Source organism: Aulonocara sp. 'chitande type north' Nkhata Bay, linkage group LG5 (genome assembly GCF_057382095.1).
Source record: "Aulonocara sp. 'chitande type north' Nkhata Bay isolate Kocher_YH1m ecotype deep benthic linkage group LG5, A_spYH_male_GT1.1, whole genome shotgun sequence".
Lineage (NCBI taxonomy): Eukaryota > Metazoa > Chordata > Actinopteri > Cichliformes > Cichlidae > Aulonocara > Aulonocara sp. 'chitande type north' Nkhata Bay.
In genome coordinates this window covers 36,820,100-36,839,517 of record NC_141348.1, presented here as the reverse complement: position 1 = coordinate 36,839,517, position 19,418 = coordinate 36,820,100, and the positions used below count along the sequence as shown (strand labels likewise).

The following is a 19,418-nucleotide window of genomic DNA, read 5'->3' as shown; positions in this document are numbered from 1 at the left end:
AGAGCATATTGGAAGTGACAAGGTACTTTGAATACACCCAACTATCTCCTACTGAGTGAGAAGTAATTTTTCAGAGTTGATTCACTGCAGGTCCACTTAAACTGCTGCAGGGCAGATGACAACTGGAAAGCCAGCCAACTCACCTTAGCCCCCATAATCAAACGCAAACCATGCAGCAGCACATCTGACATTAAAGCAAACACTAAGATTGAGGCGGGGAGTGCTGCTGCCAGCATAGCATGGTACAGATAGTCTAAAAAAATAAATAAATAAATAAAATACAGGTGTAAACATTGAACAGTTCAAATAAGAAACGGTTCTGCAAGGCTGCAGATTTGAAGATAGATGTCATCAAACTTCTGCTTGAACAGAAGAAAAGCTGGTTGGGTGACAGCTCCTATGTCTTATTCAGACTGAAGAAAGCCAGTTAATCTGTAGAAGTAGCTCATGTGCAACTGAAGGAAGAAGATCTTATATCTCACAAGATTACATGAAGTATTATCTTGTTAATCAGCTTGTGTTGTCTTGTTACAGATTAATATCTTATGGTGTTTCATCTTCAGCCACAGTGCAGACAATTCTTTCTGATATTTGAGAGATCTCAGGGCATTCAGGATGGGCTGTCTTAGAATTAATCATCTCAGACGCAATCACCATTCAGCCAAAACTATGAATTCTGTTTTAATGAAGCATTGAGGTTACAACAAACCACTTGTCAGACTTCAATTCAGCACGATAAGTAGTGACGTAGAATCTCACAGAAAGCACAATCAGTGTTTTTACTGTGTGGCTTATAAAAACATCTGGAATATACTCCATGTAATGCACAAAATCTATGTTCTGCCTTTATTTTATGGAATTCCGCTGTTTTCATTTTCAGAAAAACAAACGTACTGAATGAAAGTACAAAATGTTTACACATTCACAGATGAGCCCTTAATAGCATACCTCAAAAACCATACGAAGCACAGACTTATGCAAAACAACCAAAATGTTTACCAGCTAGAAAATGTCAAAGACAGCTGCAGGAATTACTGGAGATTCATATCAGAGAACAACCTTTCCTCAGGTGCAAAAGCATATTTCAGAGCAGACTATGTATTCATTTCAAAAGGCCATCAACCTTCAGGCAAATCAGTGTGTAATGTTAAACGGCCTTGCAAGCGACAGTGGAAGCAGTAACTCCTTAATACTGATAAACCCAAAAATGTTAGCAATAATATATTTTCAAGAATTTCAACTTCTTGCATTAACCCTACACAAACAAGATGGTCAGTTATATATACAGGGTTCAATTTAAAGAGAGTTCTAATGGAAATATTCTAAAAAAAAAACAACAACAACAAAAAACTAATAATCTGACTTTAAGTGGGAACTGGAAGGAATGAGATGGTGCTGATTTCACACTGTAATCTAAATTAGCCTCTATACCATAACATTTGTCCTGCAATGTCTGTTATCACAACTAGACCTGGTTGTGGAAAACCATGTTATTTTTTCTGAGATATGATTATTAACAAACACAGGAGAGTTTTCGTCATTGAAGCTTTTTAAGAAACAGGAAATAGGCTGACAGATGAATGGCACATTTGTCTAGTTTGTCCTATCAGTCCCATACTCCCACTTTCTCCCGTTAGGCTCTTGAAATGGTCAGAATGATTTTCTCTGACAGCTTCCTACCACTTCTCACACTGTTTTTTGAGCACCTCATCATCTTGGCTGTCAGATTTGCTCCCTGTTTGCTTCTGCAGTAAAACGTATCAGATGAAGTCATGAAAATTTATCTTTGCAAGGGATGAAGAGTCATGTCAGAAATGGGTGTGGCTTAAAAGCAAAAACCTGTTGAAGTTAAAACTTGGCGTTGAAATGCTGACCACAAACAGCGTTTACCAAAATTTTCACTGTCAATGCTGATAATTTAATTTAATGTACTCTCAATGGGAACAAAATGGCATGAATTAACACACTAAAAGATGTTTTGTTATGACTGTGCCAAAAAGGTGTACTTTGATTTTAAAAAAGCCAGGTTTCTACTAGAGATGGACCGATCCGATATTACCTATCGGTCCGATACTGACCTAAATTACTGGATCGAATATCGGAGAGAAATAAAAAATGCAATCCGATCCGAGTTATCGCAAAATCACCTCACAAAAAGCGCTTTTTGGCGTAACCCAGCTCAGCGCATCGGAGCAGTATCACGTGATAGAGCGGCTGTTGTCTGCCAGACCTGTCTGTGGTCTGGTGGAGCATTTGGAGCCTCACTATGCTTCCAAACCGCCACATTTCATCTCGGAGAAAACTATCCCAGAGAAGTAAAGCAAGTTCGTAAGTTCATCTCTGAATGTTTGCATAGTATTTCCACATCAAGCTTAACAACTGATATATGGAGCCACAGCTGGACTGGCCATTGGAGTTCCATATTGAGGTGAAAAGGAAGCGATTTGCCCTGTACTTCAGCTAGAATGAAAAACAGACACAAAGCTGGAGTTATTCTGTCCTTGCTGCAAAGCTGACTCTTCTCTCATTCTCTCCCCCTCCCTCCCCTGTTGCTACTTTAATCATGAAACTGATCAATGATCAGCTGGTCGGCTTTTTTCTCGCAAGTCCCGTCTTTCTTGTTTGTTTATCGCTCACTTTGCGCTAGAAAGAGGAAACCAGCGGATAAACAACAGCAGCACGTTTAAGCTTGATAAGCTGTTGTTAGAACTGATTCAATATTAATTTTCTAGTATCAGCTGCTGTTTGCTGGAGCCACGGCAGTAAAAACTACTGGTCATGATATCGGTTTGGTTATCTGGTGAGAGGGAAACATGAAGATGAAACCAGGAGCTGTCCTTACTGAATCATCAGAGCTGAACAGGTGATGGAGAAACAGGGTTACCTTTTAGGTGACATGAACGGAAGTTATGAACTATTTCTGAGAGACAAATAACACCAAGATCCTTTTTTTACGTAGCGCACAGCTGGTAACTGTGCAGCGGCGGGTCTAGCAAAGTTTTGCCAGGGGGCCAGGTAGGGCATTAACTGGGAAAGGGGGGCACAAAAATATTTCTTTGTTATTTCATTTAAAATGACTAATAAATAATTATCTGAATCTTACAACCAAAGTTTTCATCTGATTAAATGTATAGAAATCCATTACTGTATATAGTAACTATTAAGTCTAATATATACTCTAGTAAGCTATAGTACTATTTCCATCTTTGCAGTCTGCAATTCTGTTGAAGAAAGATGTTGAATCTGTTTAATTATTGTAGAAAAATAATTGATTTCTGTGCTGCTTTTTTTTTTTTAAATGCACGTGTATTAAATTAAAGTTGATTATGTTGATTAAACATCACAAGGCGGAGGGTGGGGGGTGGTTCCCTTTTTTTTTTTTTTTGCTGGGAGTTGGCAACCCTATTAGTTAGGTTGTTTAATATTTCTGCTAAGTACTCTTTAAAATATCAGAATAGGGAGGATGGTGTAGGTTTATAGAGATTTATTTAAAAAAAAAAAAAAAGTTGTATTGATTACAAAATACACTATATCGGATTCATATCGGTATCGGCAGATATCCAAATATATGATATCGGACATAAAAAAAAATTTAAAAAAATTTTTTAAAAATCGTGCCATCTCTAGTTTCTACTCAGAAACACAGTCGCTGGCCATTTAAATTGCAGCTGCACATCAGCCGTCCTCTCTCATGAAGCAGGGGGTAAAGACAGAAAGAGACTCAGGTTATATACTTAAAAACTGAACTTCATTTTCAAAAACCAAGAAGACTCATGATATTCTACCAGTGCCTGTCTGCTGTATTCTTGCTGATATCCTAGAGTAGATGGGGATGACAGAAATATATACACAGATTTGACGAGGTCAGGAAACATTAAGACCAATAATGTCACAGTGGCACGCTCTCCTTTGAAAAAAATAAAAATAAAAACAACCTGATGTTGAATATCTTGTTTTCACATTCAACCCCATCTTTTAGAACCTGATTTCCAGAAAGCTGTTTTGTATTCAAACCAGTCTTGGAAATAATAAAGCCACTGGAAGAGATCTGCAACACACCAGACTTTGGTTACTGAGCGAAACAATGCTGAAAACAGCCTGCGTTCGCTTAAAAATAAATAAATAAAACGTTTTCGCTTCACTCGCCTCAACATGCCTACCCTTACAAATAGGGGTGTCAAATTATCGCGTTAATTGCGATTAATTAATTACAATGCTATTTAGCGCGTTATGTTTTTTAATCTCGTTAATCTAATTTTTAATCTCTTGACGTCATTGATTTTGTATGAGAGTTGCTATGTTATAAAATCCGTTTTTATGTGCTGGGCTCCTTGTGCTTGACTTGTTGGGGGTGGAGTCACGTCGTGAGGTCAAGGTGAGAAGTGGTGATTAGCTTACAGTGTGGATATGGAGGCGCATCTGAGAGTTGTTGGCCCAATGAACGGGAAATTTGTATTTCATAAACGCCCCGGCGGCACCATTGACAAAGGTAAAGTGGTCTGCCTAGAGTGTAAGAAGGAGTTTGCTTACCACCGAAGCAGCTCAAGTTTGGCCTATCACCTCAACGCAAAGCACCCAGCCGCGAGTGCAGCAACAGCTAGCAGTGAAGACGTTAGCAATATAGCAAGCCAGAGCAAAGCTTTTCGCCAAACAAAACTAGAGAATACCCCTCGTATGAGCAAGTCTGCGACCGACAGGCTGACTAATGTTATTGCCAAGTGGATAGCGATGAACTGTAGGCCGATAAATATAGTAGAGGACGAAGGATTGACAGAGGTGTTGCAAATTGCGTCCAATGACCCGTCATACAAGCCGCCGTGCAGGACTACAGTAACGACCAAAATCAGCAAAATGTACGACGGCGAAAAGAAAAACAAACTTGAGATTTTGGCGGAGGATTCTCCCATCTGTGTTGCTATAACCGGAGATCACTGGACCTCAGCTGGCAACCACAGCTATTTTGGGGTGACTGGACACTTTATTGATAGTGAGTGGAACCTCAACTCATTTGCACTGACCGTCATGAGAACAGAAACCAGGCACTTTGCTGATAAATGCGCCGAACAGTTCCTCAAGGTAGCAAATGACTGGGGTATTGAAAACAAGATATCCACCATTGGCACAGACAGCGCAGCAAACATGCTGGCTGCTATGAGAGCACTTCCATATGAGCACATCGCCTGCAATGCTCACATTCTCCAGAGGACCATCACGGTATGTCTCGATAGCAGTGGTTTTGTCGGTGTACTGGCAAAGTGCCGCAAGATTGTTGGTCATTTTAAACAAAGCCCTGCGAGTACCACAGAACTTAACCAACAACAAGTAGCACTCGGAAAGAAGAGCGATCAACTTATACAGGATGTACCCACCAGGTGGAACTCGACTCTCGCAATGGTCTCACGCCTCCTATGTAACCGAGAGGCTGTCCAGGCTACGTTGGACCAACAGAACCACAGGTTGGTCTTGCCAACCGAAGCTGAGTGGGCGAAACTGCAGAGGCTGGAGCTCCTGCTTGAACCATGCAAGTAAGTTCAAATAAACACCTTCCCATTTTAATTATATAAACTACTGTTACATGTGTAAAATCAAAATTAATGAACATAACAAGGAACTTTTAAGGACAATTAAATTGGAAACCAGTTACACTTTGATTTAAATGAATCCAGCTAGGTTTATTTAGCAAACCTCTCCACCTCTGCAGGTATGTGACAGAGCTGCTGGGTGGTGAGGCCTACGTCTCTTGCTCTGTAGTGCTGCCTGCTTTTCGCCATCTGTACCGTGTCATGGACATTACTGATGATGATCCTGCCTACGTGGTGAAGTTCAAGAATGCCTTCCAGAAGGATCTGGCAGCACGACGAGCTAATGGCAACGAGATATGGTTCGAGGTGGCCACAGCATTGGATCCACGGTTTAAGGATTTGAAATGTCTTCCAAGAGAAAAGAGGGAACAGGTAGGACAATAAGGTTAAGCTGGACTAATGAGTCCAATTCATTATCAAATCAAACTTTTATTTATTATATGGAACACAAAGTTCTTTACAAGATTAAATAAAATAAAATAAAAAAGCACTTAGTTTTAATCACAATCATTCATTCATTCATTCATTCATTCATTCAGGTGTGGACCATTCTGGAGAATATGCTCCAGGCAGCAGAGCCCAGAAGAGCAGATAGTCTCCAGCCCTCCACAGAGGATGATGGACCAGCTCAGAAGAAGAGGAGGAGCGAACTCCTTCTGGGGTCTGACTCTGACTCAGAAGATGGAATTGAGTCTGGAGAGCTGCAGCGCTACAGAGCAGAACCCAGCATCAGTATTGATGACTGTCCCCTGCAGTGGTGGTATGCTCACTCAGGAGTCTATGAAAAGCTGTCAGTCCTAGCACAAAAGTACCTGGCCTCCCCAGCTACCTCTGTACCCTGTGAGAGACTCTTTAGCCTTGCAGGCCACATAGTGCAAAAGAAAAGGGCAGCCTTGCTTCCAGAAAATGTTACCAGGCTGGTGTGTCTTAGCGACTGGCTGAGGAAGAAGAAATGAGACACATGTGGTCAGCATAGCTGCTGTGTCATTTGTAGCCTACTAGAATAGATTGCTTGATGTTCAGCACTTTTTTTTTGTGATGGAAGAATACTTTGATGTGCTAACTTGCAGCACTGCAATGTCAGTTTTATTTTTCATTATCTGAAGCAGAGGAATTTCAGTGCTGTATTGCTCAGAAAAGAGCAACTCTGATGTGCTAACTTGCAGCACTTAATTTATTTGATTTTATTTGTATTTATTTTTCCACTTATTTTACAAAAGAATACAACAGTATGTAAATGGTTGCATCTGTTTAACGTTTGTTAAACAATAAATGAGTTTATAAAGTCACTTTCTTTGTTATATCAGTCTTTTGGTCTGCCACAATAAGTTGAGGGCTTTCCTCAGCTATTTTTAGGTGAGATTAAAAAAGAGATTAATTAGATCAATTAATTAAAAATCATAATTAATTAATCTCTTTTTTTTTTAATCTCTTGACAGCACTACTTACAAATGCAATCCACCTGAGAAAAAATAAATAAGTGGTGTTCTCTTTGAAGCAGACAAATGTGTTCTGCAGATCTGCCCTTATTCCTTTAAATTCCCTCATAATATTTATCACTTTACATTAGAAATCACACCGCTAGTGCAAGTATTTTACATTCTAATCAGTGCTGTGAAAGGAACATTATAAATATGAACAAGGGTATAGCTGAGATAAATTATTATTTATTCTAAAACGATTATTCCCCTCTTTATCTTCAGAGACCTGAGCAGCTGCTGGATGGCCAAGTGAGCCAGGGAAAGTTTGAGAAATGCTGCAGCTCTCCTCTCACAGATGGGCAGGATGGGTTCTCTAATTGACACTCCAGCATGTTGATGCTGCACAGCAGATCAATAGGAAGGTAGAAGTAGGCTGCCCTGAGGAAAATGAATGAAGAGAGGAGGGCTTAGCTGCACACAAGGAGTTGAGAGCTTGGAAGAGGCTGTCACTATGTTTCTAATGAAAGAAAAAAAATTACTGAAATAAGCCTTAAAAGGACATATTGATCGGGTGAATCAAACTTAAAAGTGGAATGGGGAAAATAATTATTTCTTGAACTGAAAAAGAAAAAGAAATTGCCATACAATCGGTGCACAACACTAGGGTGAGCTAGGCCATCTGTCATTGAGCTGATTTTTAGCACCACAATACAGTAATTCCAGTACTGTTACAACAGAAAACACAGTGATTATTTTTACCTGCATCTACTCTCTTCTTGTATATTATAGAGCAGTTTTGTGAGTCAGTTTTGTGTTAGATTTTCTTTTTTAGTCAATGAGTGTTAGTGCTACATCGAGCACATTTGTTCTCACTAAATATAAACTCATCAGAAATATTTTAATGGAGACATTCATCAAAAATAATTTATGACTCATTGTGTACTCATTGTTATATAACAGCAAATTTGATTCTCTTTAAAGATGAACCTTATTTCTTAGTGCCCCAAACTTTGGAACTATAAAGCATAACCATTAATGCGCTCAAAACAATGCAAACTCTTTTGTTACACAGGTTTCAGATAAGGAATTTATTGAGAAGTATAGACACAATTCCAGCTCTGCACAAAGTTACTACTAAAGCATATTTGCATAATATTGATAATACAAATCTTCAAGCCTTCAAACGCCTCCATGCAGAACTACAGAACGGGTCTTGATGACAAGAGTTTTTATTGCCAGCTGTCAAACTACGCATCTGAGACAAAGAGCAATCTTGATATTCGTTAGTGTCATCCTTTACAATAGAGAGAAGCCTCATTCAGATCTGTGCAGCCTGAATGTGAGGTTTATTCTCTCTTGAGTGTGTCAAGTTTCTAAGCAGCAGTGCCTCAGCCAAGCCATGCAGTTAATACCGACAGCTTCCAATATAGGTGTTAATTTGCCTAATTAGAATAAAAACAAAAAAGTTTGGCTCAATCTGCCTACATACTTATTCCAGTTTACCATAATTATTGTTTACAAAAGTGGCCCAAGGTATAAATACTCCTGAAGAGTCAGGATGCACAATTTCCACAGTAATTATTCAAACAGCTTTTTACCTACTGATATCATCTTTTCAATTCTCAGGAGAAAAAAAAAAAAAAAAAAAAATCAGCAGGGAGTGTGTATATTGCAAAAATAATTAGAGTATCAGTCAGGGTTGGCCGAAATGTTGAAATTTTCCAGCCAGCCACTGTCAGCCCAGAAGCATGCATCTGCAAATATTTTTCGAAATGTATATATGTGTGTGTGTGTGTGTCTGTGTGTGTGTGTGTGTGTGTGTGAAGCAAAACACCCCACTCTAACTGCATGCACATGCATGCTCACATCTAAAAAGAATAAAATACTATATGCGACAGATTTGTTTTGAATTGTAAAAACCGCAAAGCCAAAAACAATACATATACCCTAAAAACCCATCAGATAAAGGATTCCTTTTAGTCTCCAAATGAAAGAATTACAGCTTTATATACAGTTTGCTGTTTAAATGATTAGGTTGGACAAGCTGTGAGCTCAGAAATGCAGTGGAAACTTCATAAATCATTATAAGGTAGCTAGCTTGCTTTGCCTTGGCTCTTGGATAGAGTGTGAGTTCAGAAGTCCATCAGAGACACGAGGCGACATCTACACTGGTGCTTCACTTTATAGTACTTAGCATCTGCCAAACAATGTCAGGTCTCCAGACTCTAAATTCTCTAATCTTTTATGAGGAGAATATTTATCAGTGTCTGTCTACAACGCTCTAGTTCAACACAACAAAGAAGAAAGACTTCAAATTATGGCACAATTTGGCAGTTGCGCTACTTGGAGAAAGGGGCAGACTACTGAATTATCGAAAAGAATTCTAAAGAAAAATAAATTCTTTGAACAGCAAGTTTCTTTTTAAATCTTTCTTGGTTTTTCCACCAGACCTCTATTTGCAGAATCCTGCACAATTGTTACTCCCCCCTTCAGTTCTGGCAAACCAATCATTACTGGCTGATGAAAAGTGCATCACTACCAGTGCACTTCTGTGCCACTGTCTGCACAGACATTGTTTGAACGTGTTTGGCAAGGACCTGAATGTAAGATGTTGTCCCCTTACATGTAAAACTGCAGCTTTATTTACCAGTTATGATTTAAAGTAGGATGTCACTGTGTAAAAATATTCAAACTGTTTAGGTACTATGTGTGAGGTTTTATTGGGGACTTTGTTTAAATGCATGTGAGATGGAGCTGGACTCCAATTTGACCATGTTGATTCTGCATTGTGACTTTCAGACATGATTCCTCAAAAGAAGACGTGGTGACCTTATTATTACCTGCTCTGGTCAGTGGTTTTAAATCAGCACATATATGCAAATAATTTTTCACCACCTCCCCACCATTAATAATTGAGCCTACTGTTCATTCACAAACTCACAAGTTCTCATGCAATTTAAATTCCATCTAGAGTGAAACCTTTACTTTTTAAAGTTTCATACTTTTTTTCCCCCTTCAGTTCCATTTTATCAGCTCAGTATGAAGCTCAGCTTTTGTGTGAAAATGGAAGAAGTCAAAAATGTTACCGCCAATAAATAGAGAAGACATGAAGGAATAAATTAAAGCTATCAAAAGAGCTACACCCTGCAAAGCCCACTGATTGGCTGCTGTAATGAAAGATAACGGTAGATACTGCTGTTCTCTTCAGGGTCCAATTTCTAACCTGTGCCTTTTTACATTTTGGTAACATTACAAGCAAGACAAAATTAGTAATCAGTGCATGTTTTTTGCTGATAAATAACAGTAAATGATTTTTCTAGTAATCATCTGATCACTTGATCCGCTGCTACATATTACATGTTGCTGAAAAATGAATCAATTAACTTGTTACACTGATGGAATCATGTCCAGTATTATGTATGGATTTGGTACATCACTACCAAAGTGGTCCAATGGGAAAAACTATTTTACAGACAGGAAAATGACTGAAATGATCCCAATTTCTTTCCCTCGACATCTGATGTGTTTTGTCACTGTTAGATATAAAGAGAGATGGGAGCTTGAATATTTTATCTCCAGGGCGCATTAATTACAGAAACAGCAAAATGCAGTTGACAGTTGTGATTTATTTAGAACCCTGAGATATGTGGTAAATCTTGCTAAGACATGATATTATGCAATAGCTGACTGTGGTCGTTTGATTTCCCTTCGCTGAGAACCCTCAGGAAACCAGGGTGTAATTTATCTCTTGAAATATCAACTTTATGACAACCGCACAAGAGAGCCGCTCCATTTCTGTGCCAGCTACAGAAATTTTAGAACATGCAAACAAGGCTTATTAACACGAGGCCGTCGCTGTGTTTTCCCCAAACACAGCGAATGCAATGTGTTGTTTTGGAGATCCTGGAAGACATTTGGAAGTCAAAGTTGAAAACAGAGGGGGGGAGAAGAAGTGGGCCATCCCTAAATTTTTTTTGGTTACTTGCGCTGGATGTTTTTTGGTGCAGGCTAATGGAGGGCTAAAGGCCACTGAGCCACATCTAGCAAGAGATAAATGGACTGAAATGTGAGAAGAAGCCCTGATTCTCCTATCCCAGAAGTCTGGTGGGAGAAATATAATGCTGCTTGAATAAGTTGAAGACGCTATGCGAAAGGGAGAAATTGTTGACTTCCTGTTCGCTGACTGACTGATTCAATGACTATTATCTTGCTCTAACAATGAAACACACACCTCCACAATCCTCAAGTTCTCACCCTTATGGTTCACAGTGTCTTATCCTCCAATGCATTCTTTAGCCTCTCATCTTAGGGGGGGGGAAAAAAAAAAAAAAAAAAAAAAAAAAAAAAAACACAGGGGGGCCATTTCTGTTTAGTATTCATCACCATTATATTTCCCTATAAAGCTTTCAGTTCCTACCAGCCATCACATGCATACCTGGGGGCCTGAATTGAATACGATTCAGAAGGCAGGCTTGAATCTACAGGTTAAAATATATCCAAACACCTTGGTCTCTCAAAGCCTCAGGCACTGAAGGCTGCTCATTCTTACGCACTATGTGAGCCTGGTTAATGGCCCAGTAAAAAGATGGTATGAGGTGAACCATCTCCAGCCTCCTGTTGACACTAAGCGGCTCTTGGTAATGATGCCTACCATACTTCATCTTGTGGGTCAAATACACTCGCTTTTCAACTTTGTATTTTAGACTATAATGTACCAAAGCTTCATATTTACAGAGCGTGAATGCGAAAAGAGACTATAGAGCATGTCCTAGAAAGTGTGTGCGTGAGAATAGCATGGGGGTGGTGGGGTCACAGTCGATACTGAAGGCAGGTACTTCTCAGACACACTGATTGATTTACTGTATCTGTTGGGCTAGACCTGCCTGCCTGTCAGGATTAAGGAATTATGTCTTATCAAACCTGTTCCCCTGACAGACCCAATTCCAACTGAATCACTTGAAGCAGCAACATATGGAAAACTAGGGCATATCTGTAAGAATGAGTGTTTTGCAAGTATAGTGTCTGCTCGTTAGATTTTTCAAGATAATGGGAACAAAGCGATGTGCAGTCACACAAACTTTAAGGGCACGAGATACAGCCGCTGTTCAGTTCATCTGGTCTTAAGTCTGTTTGCCGAATCCAAATCCTACCAGGCTCTTTATATAAATTGCAAGAGAAATAGAAAAATGCAACAAATTTCATGCAGAGCCATCACCTTCAATCCCCCAGAGAAAATTGTATGAACAATTTTAATCTATAGCAGCTAATACAAAATACATAAGGCCCAGGGACTCTAGAGAGTAAAAGCCTGAATCGGAAGGCCTCCCTTCTGAGTACAAGCTCATAATCTCCACCACATGCAGCGTGAGAAACGTAGTCTTTCAGTGTATCTCAGAGAAGATGGCTGATTATGTGAAAATTTAAGTCTCTGCACCTTGTCCTTTCTTGGAAACACATAAGTGGACCTGCAAACAAGCAAAAACCACAGAGTCAACAGGGGACACAAGCTAACAAAGAGCACCATATATCCCCAATGTTAACAACAGGACAGTGTTTCTACTGTAATTTCTGCAACACAGCACAAAATAAGCTGGAAGGAAGAGACTGCACAACCAACAGTAAAATCTATCCTCAGTTCAGCTTTCACAACCTTGCTTTGTTACAGCTTTCCTGAATTGTTAAAACACTAACTCGCATTTTCTGAAGCAAATTCTCAATGTCCTAAACTAATCAATCCCTCTTTTGGCAAAACGTTAAACTGTTTTCACCTAATTAGATGCAATTTGCAATTCTCCTTTAACCTTTTTGTAAAACTCTAAGTACATCCCCACTCACTAAAACACATTCTGCACAGTGATTCCGTTATGAGGCATAATGGTAACCACAGGAAGCAAAAGTTAAATTACAGCACAGATGCCATTTCTTAAACACAGAATTGTTCGCACTTGTTGCTAAGGATGATAAACCTGAAGCCCGAAACTGAGGCAGTTCAGAACCCACAGCCAGCAACGTTGAGCTGAATGTTGAAAATATCAGTGGATGGAAACTAACTGTGAGGTAGAGGAGAAAGAGCAAAATCATTTCAGTAATTTCAGAAGAAATTTGACCCGCTGCAACAGACCACATTTGTAAAGTAATAGAAGAACTGTTTAGTATGATGTTTCTCACACTATGATTTACTCATAAGAAAAAGAAACGTACTCATCGGTCACTGGTATGCCTGTTCAACTGCTCATTCAAATATCTATTCTGTTAAATACATGGCAGCAAAGCATTTAGGCACCCAGGTGTGGTCAAGATGACTTGCTAATGCTCAAACCAAGCATGAGAAAGGTGATTTATGTGACTTTGAAGTTGGCATGATTGTTGGTGCCAGACAGGTTGTTTTGAGTGTTTTAGGAAATGCATAACCATCTCCAGTGTTTACGGAGAATGCTGTGAAAAAGTGAACATTTCCAGTGAGAGGCAGCTCTCTGGACAGAAATTCCTTGTTGATGCCAGAGGTATCAGAGTAGAATGCCCAGTCTGCTTCAAGCTGACGGAGAGGAAACAGTAACTCAAATAACCACTGAACACAAAACACGTTGAAGAAACTGTTGAAGCAGATGGGGTACAGTAGAGGAAGACCCCAGTAGGTGCCACTCCTGGCAGTTCAAAACAACAAACAGAGGCTAATATTTGGACAGACTGACCAACACTGAATGATGGAAGATTGCCAAAACGCTACCTGGTCTGATGAGTCTTGATTTCCTCACAAACATTTAGGTAGCAGAGTCAAAATTTGGCATAAACATAAAAGCATGGATGATGCCTTGTATCAATAGTTCAGGCTGGCGATCGTGAATTGGTGTCTGAGATATTTTCTTGGCACACTTTGGACCCCTTAGTACCAATTAAGCACTGTTGAAACTGGTTTTGTGTTTAAAGTTTTGAGAAAATGCAAGAAATTAATCATGTTAAATGTTCAAATTAAAAATATTATCAATACAGTTTTTAGACATAAGTGTGTGTGGGGGGGGGGGAATGTTTGTTTTTACTAAATTCCAACTTATTTTGGACTTTCGGATGAAAAGCTGCCCAATTTCCTGATCACGTAAATGCAAAACAATCTTTCCATAAATAGTAAAATAACAGCTTCAGTCATTATAAATGCTTAAACAACAGCCTAAATCCTCAATGTAAAACCAGCCATAATTTAGCCATGCTCTTTTCATCCATGTCCAGCATTGTTTGGGTCATTTTCAATACAGTAAACCCAATTTAGAGCATCTTAAAAGCAAAGCAAAGATGAAATAACATGAAAATGATGCACTGAAGAGGTGATCTGACCACTCATTCATCCACCTTAATGAGCTCCATCCTGGAGCTTTGTGGGTACACAGCACTGTCAGCATGTAGCCTTCTGTCAGCCTCTGTACACATGACTGTTAACAAATCCAGCCCAACAATGGAACTGCACAATTAAGCAATACAGGCTGCACAGCACTAACAACAGCCCACTTTATACACAGCGCTACACTAGGCTGCCATCAGTAAATCCAACAAACAAAAAAGACAATGACTCACCGATTATTTTATTGGAAAGACTCACCAGGTACCTTAAGAGAAAACATTCATCTTTTTTCCTTATTTCCTTCTCTGCCTTCTTAGATCCAGATTTAAAGTACCCAGAGTTCCCAATGAATGCAACTTAAGACAAAAATTTTAGGAAGCAGCCCAGACCTGAATGCTAAAATAAAAATGAAGCCATCAACCTCCCAAGTGCTGCAGCCTGGCGTTAAGCAAACATATAAAGTTAGGTAGCCTTAAGCTTTGATTCTATCTTTTGTAACTTTCCATTTAATTTACCATAATTAGCTTGCTTGAACTCACTACATTTGCTTCGCTTTTTATTTTAGGTTCACGGTTTCAGCTGTAATTGGAAAAATGTGTTTTTAATTAAAATGTGCACCTGGCTTCTTTTGGCTTGACTGCACGGTTTTAAATAGCCGTGAATGGGTATTAAATGTGGGTTGCTGTAGAGGGCGCTCTTTCCCCCAAACAGAAATCAATAACATTTACAAAAGGGCAAAGAGGCAGGTTTTTGTGTTGTTTTGTTTTGTTTTTTTATATAGGGATTAAACTCTGCAAGTAGGAGTAAAACTAAAGCACCATTTTTTGTCTTAGTTTGCTACTTCCTTTTTTTATTTAACGTTGCCTTATCTTTACTGATGTTGTATACATGGCATGTGTTATTTTTCTTACACTCTTGCATGCCATTGTGATTTTTCAGCAGCCTTTTCTTCATGATCTTATCTTATATCTTATCTTTAATGCTTATTGTTAAGATTTTTCTTCTCCCCTAATAGCAAAGATTCATACAGCTGCGCAATTTTTCAGAAGCAAACTTTATTTTTACGTTAATAAGAATAATTAGTTAGGAGTCAACTTTTTTTTTTTACTTTGAGTGAAATGACTGGACAATGCTGACACGTGTCCAGAACCATAATGAAATGTCTGCCTTTTGTTTACACATTCTTCTTTTCAGTTTAATTCAGGTTTATTTATATTGTGCCAAATCACAGCAACGGACACCTCAAGGCGCTTTGTACCGTGAGACCCTGCAGTAAGGTACTGTATTGTGCCTTTGGGTATGCAACACAGGATTATAGCTAAATTAATGAGAAAATGAGTCTTGTTTCGTGCACACTGATAGTGTCCACACAAAACATGTAATTGTTCTCTGTGTCTAATTCGAATCAATTTTACACTTGCTCTGTCAGACTAGAATTCATCACCACGATCCCATTGATGCAGCCATCCTCCTTTTCTGAATGTCCACTGACCAGTGCTCATCAATTTGCAAACCTCTAATTTTGAAATCACAGACCCTCTCATATGTAATGGCTACTGTGAAAATGTGTCTGTTTTTGTTTGTAGGCTTGAAGGCTAATTTTAATCATCTTTTTATCATGCATACAGACAAGCTTTTTTATGCATACTTACTATATTTATGCTTTCAGCATGAGATTGGACACCCGTTCACTAACCTGAAAAGACACCTTTCACTATGACCCATCTTCTCTGACTTTCTTTGATGATGTGAGTATGAATTTTATTTTTCTGTTTTTCAGGAACAGAGTTCCCATTATCCAAATGCTTGTATGAATTAGAAGCATACATTCTCTATAGTGCAACAGCCCGCAGGTCCTTTGAGACCTGCAGCAGATGTTGACAGTACGGGCACTCCTTCCGGAGCTGCAAGTGAGAGTAGCCATTCACCACGAAATGCACAGGCAGGCAGAATGTAGGCTGGAAAGCCTTCTGTTCACCAGCTTCAGCTTACCATAAGTGCAGCAAAATTGTACCTGGCAACTGTGTCTAAGTCATAGCTGATGTTTTTGTTACAGCGGAACAGCTTTGGCAGTCTTTGACAGGGTTTGTCAATAAAGACTAAGAAATTGTTTATTGAAATGTCACAGAAAGTCGCCTATAGACCCAAGCTCAATTCAAGCTTAGTAAAAATTGAGACTGTGAATGTTGGGTATAGCAGCAAAAAGTCCTGTATGAAAAGAAGTAGGAGCGCATAGATCTGACTAAAGTAAGTATATAACATTATTTGATCTGTAAGGGGAGATGATTGGATAAGATAAATGGTATTGCTTGAGAGGAGATAAAAAAGAAATCCTTGCCAAATACCCCCAATACAATGTGAGATAGCAGTGACCTTAAATGTGATCACTGCCTTGCATTGTTTGAGAAAGAATATGAAAACATTGTGGCAGGAATTTGTGTCAGACAGTAATACTAGTTTCAGCATTTGTCAGAATGAGTAATGAAAAATTGGTGAATCATCTGTTGTGCTGTAAGCAGCTATTCACAACTGAACCCTGCTAATAAACCTGAAGTCAAATAATACTGCTGTAGCAGAGACTATGCTGACAAAGAGAAGAGTAGGAGGCCAGCCTAACAAATTCCAGTGCATCTTTTTGGACGTGAGACAAACAGATCAAAGAAAGAACAAACACCAGACCTTCCCTGCATATCAGCCAACAAGTGAGCATAATGTGCAAATGTCTGAACTGCACAGCCTATAGGTCTTTACAAGTGTGTAATTGCTATGTGACACTTTTGAAGACAGCGCGACAATGCAATATCAAATAAGAGTATCTGAATGAAAAAGAAGGGGGCCATTGTTCGAGGAGAAAGATGTCTCTTCTAGAAAATAATACCGCCTCTCTGTCTGCATTCATGTCACAGTTCAAACATCAGTTTACACTGCCATGCCTTCACAAGTTGCCCTGAACACTGTAACAAGTCTTCAGGGGGCAGGAGAGAAGGATGTCAATGACAATTTTGCAGAGCATGAAGCTCGACTGCTAATGAGATTTCTTTTTCTACCAGCAGCAAATATAAGTAGTCATTTCCTGCACAAAGACCACTTCTTAAAAAGAAAAAAAAGAGAACATGGCAGTGATGCTCCTTAAGATTTCATTTGTGCTCTTGTTATGTACTAAACTAAATCAGCTCATATTAATTCTCCATTTTATTACTGTTATTGTTGTGGGTTTTTTTACTTTATGTATTGTGTAATATTGCTAATTTGTGGCATTGTTTTGTTTTGCATTATGCAGCCTTTAGAGTGCCCCTGTGAAACACTTTCAATAATTTCCACTATTACTCAGAACATTTTTGGGTAATGGGCGCTCTTTTGATGCTGTTCACAGCCTCATCCCACAGTACGACGTGGACATCTCCACTGACCACTTAAGCAGGTGCTAATTAACTGACACAACCTTGGAAACCAATTTGTGATTATTTTCATTTCACATTCATAACCCATTACGTCTAACAAAGATATGTTCAGAAATACATTTGGAAGATGGTCCTATTTTGTCTGCATCTGAAGTAATAACTAAACAAGAAAATGACTGTGCCTGGAAATGAATTTCATTTTGAAAAGTTAGCGCGACTTACTAACTACATTCAATTTGCAGCAATGAGTGTAAGTATTAAACTATACAAGCACGTCAACTCGAGCCCTGCATTCACATGCAACACAACAATGCTTGTGAGCATGAAAACTGCCTCTTGCAAAGTGTGGCTGATGAGATATGCATATATTCATGAACAGGTGTAATGTGTTCTGAAAAAAATAGAACTTGAAATGGCCTTTCAGCACAAAGTAGGAGCAACTGCAAATTATCAATGTTCCTGTTCATATGCGTGCAATAACATTATGCTAAAGATAAAAAGACAACAATACAAAAATATTGGGACTAATGTGAAGGATTATGTATTTCAATCACATATAAATCAACACAGTAATAAACTTGATTTGATGCATAACTGTGAGATAAACAACAATGAAATTAAGTATGTTAAAGTATTTAAAGTATAAATGAATTGGATTTATTAGCATAAATATAAGCTTAATGGGGATTTTTAAACTATGCTGTGCAAAAGGATTACAAATTAGAACAAAATTTAAATATCATTTTGAACATTAAAATAACAAAACATAAGCATATTTGAGTGACTTGTCAATATCAATACACAATCCAGTGACAACAGGCATCTGAATGGTCTTTAAAATTTTCTTTTGAATGACTGCCCTGACTTCATAAAGCCATATAGACAATAACCTTCTGTGTCTGAACGCGGCTGTCCAGGGCTCCTTTGAGAAAAGCTTTGAGAAAGGTGGCAGAGCACATACACCTTTGGTAAAAGAAAGGTCAGCGTCTAATGTTTCAGAACTGTAGCACTACTATTAAAGAACTTTTATATAACATAAGGTTGCCTGTATATTATATTTATCTCACATACTATTGAATAAAATTAGAAAAGAGATGCCTAATTGCCCAGAGCCTGGGTAGCAAGTCTAAAGCTTTCCTTGGATACATTTGAAATATCCTCACATTGATGTTTCTCTGCAAAAATGTTAACCATGTTCAAAATTCAAAGATACAAAATACAGGGGAGGCTGATGTCATTAGTGACCTGTTTTGAATGTTATCAGCTCACTTCATAAATGGCCATTATCAGCTGTTATCAGTCCAATACTTATCACATGTAGGAGGGCTCTTTCCACTTATTTGCAGGATCAGTGGAAAATTATAACACTTTCCACTGGGGAGAAGTTCCTCCGTAATGAGTGGAGTGTCTCCACTGGCAGGAGTGGCGCTGACATTGGTCACACATGAGCCAGGAGATTAAGAAATATCTTTTGGACTTGAATGATTTGAATCACATTTTGCTTATGAAATTGCTTACTGCTTATTGGTTGATTTTAGGCTGTTTGGTTCAGTATAAAATACTGTAAAAAAAAAAAAAAAAAAAAAAAACACAAAGAAAAACCTACAACCTTCAGAGAAAGTGATGCAGCAGTTTAGCGCTGCACTGTAAGCTGGTCCTGGATTTGAATCCACCAGCAGGC

The 19,418-nt window shown here is 38.7% G+C and overlaps 2 protein-coding genes across 4 annotated transcripts in view; one reads left to right on the top strand and one right to left on the bottom strand.

Moving 5' to 3' along the window:
* The window catches only part of LOC147331189 (metabotropic glutamate receptor 4-like), a 201,446-nt gene that overhangs the window by 165,665 nt on the left and 16,363 nt on the right, over positions 1-19,418 (bottom strand). The window contains exon 1 of one of the 3 annotated variants that reach the window (XM_086293326.1): positions 14,570-14,846. The exons of 1 other annotated variant lie outside the window; for it this stretch is intronic. The gene's annotated coding sequence lies outside the window, so the exon portion shown is untranslated. Of the gene's footprint in view, positions 1-14,569; positions 14,847-19,418 lie in introns of those variants that run through there. One more of the 3 variants, XM_086293325.1, reaches the window with a different exon arrangement.
* On the top strand, positions 4,177-6,850 carry LOC147331190 (E3 SUMO-protein ligase ZBED1-like). Its single transcript, XM_086293322.1, has 3 exons — positions 4,177-5,525; positions 5,702-5,954; positions 6,122-6,850. Exons 1-3 carry the CDS (start codon positions 4,408-4,410, stop codon positions 6,536-6,538), a joined length of 1,788 nt encoding a protein of 595 aa, XP_086149448.1. The 5' UTR covers positions 4,177-4,407; the 3' UTR covers positions 6,539-6,850.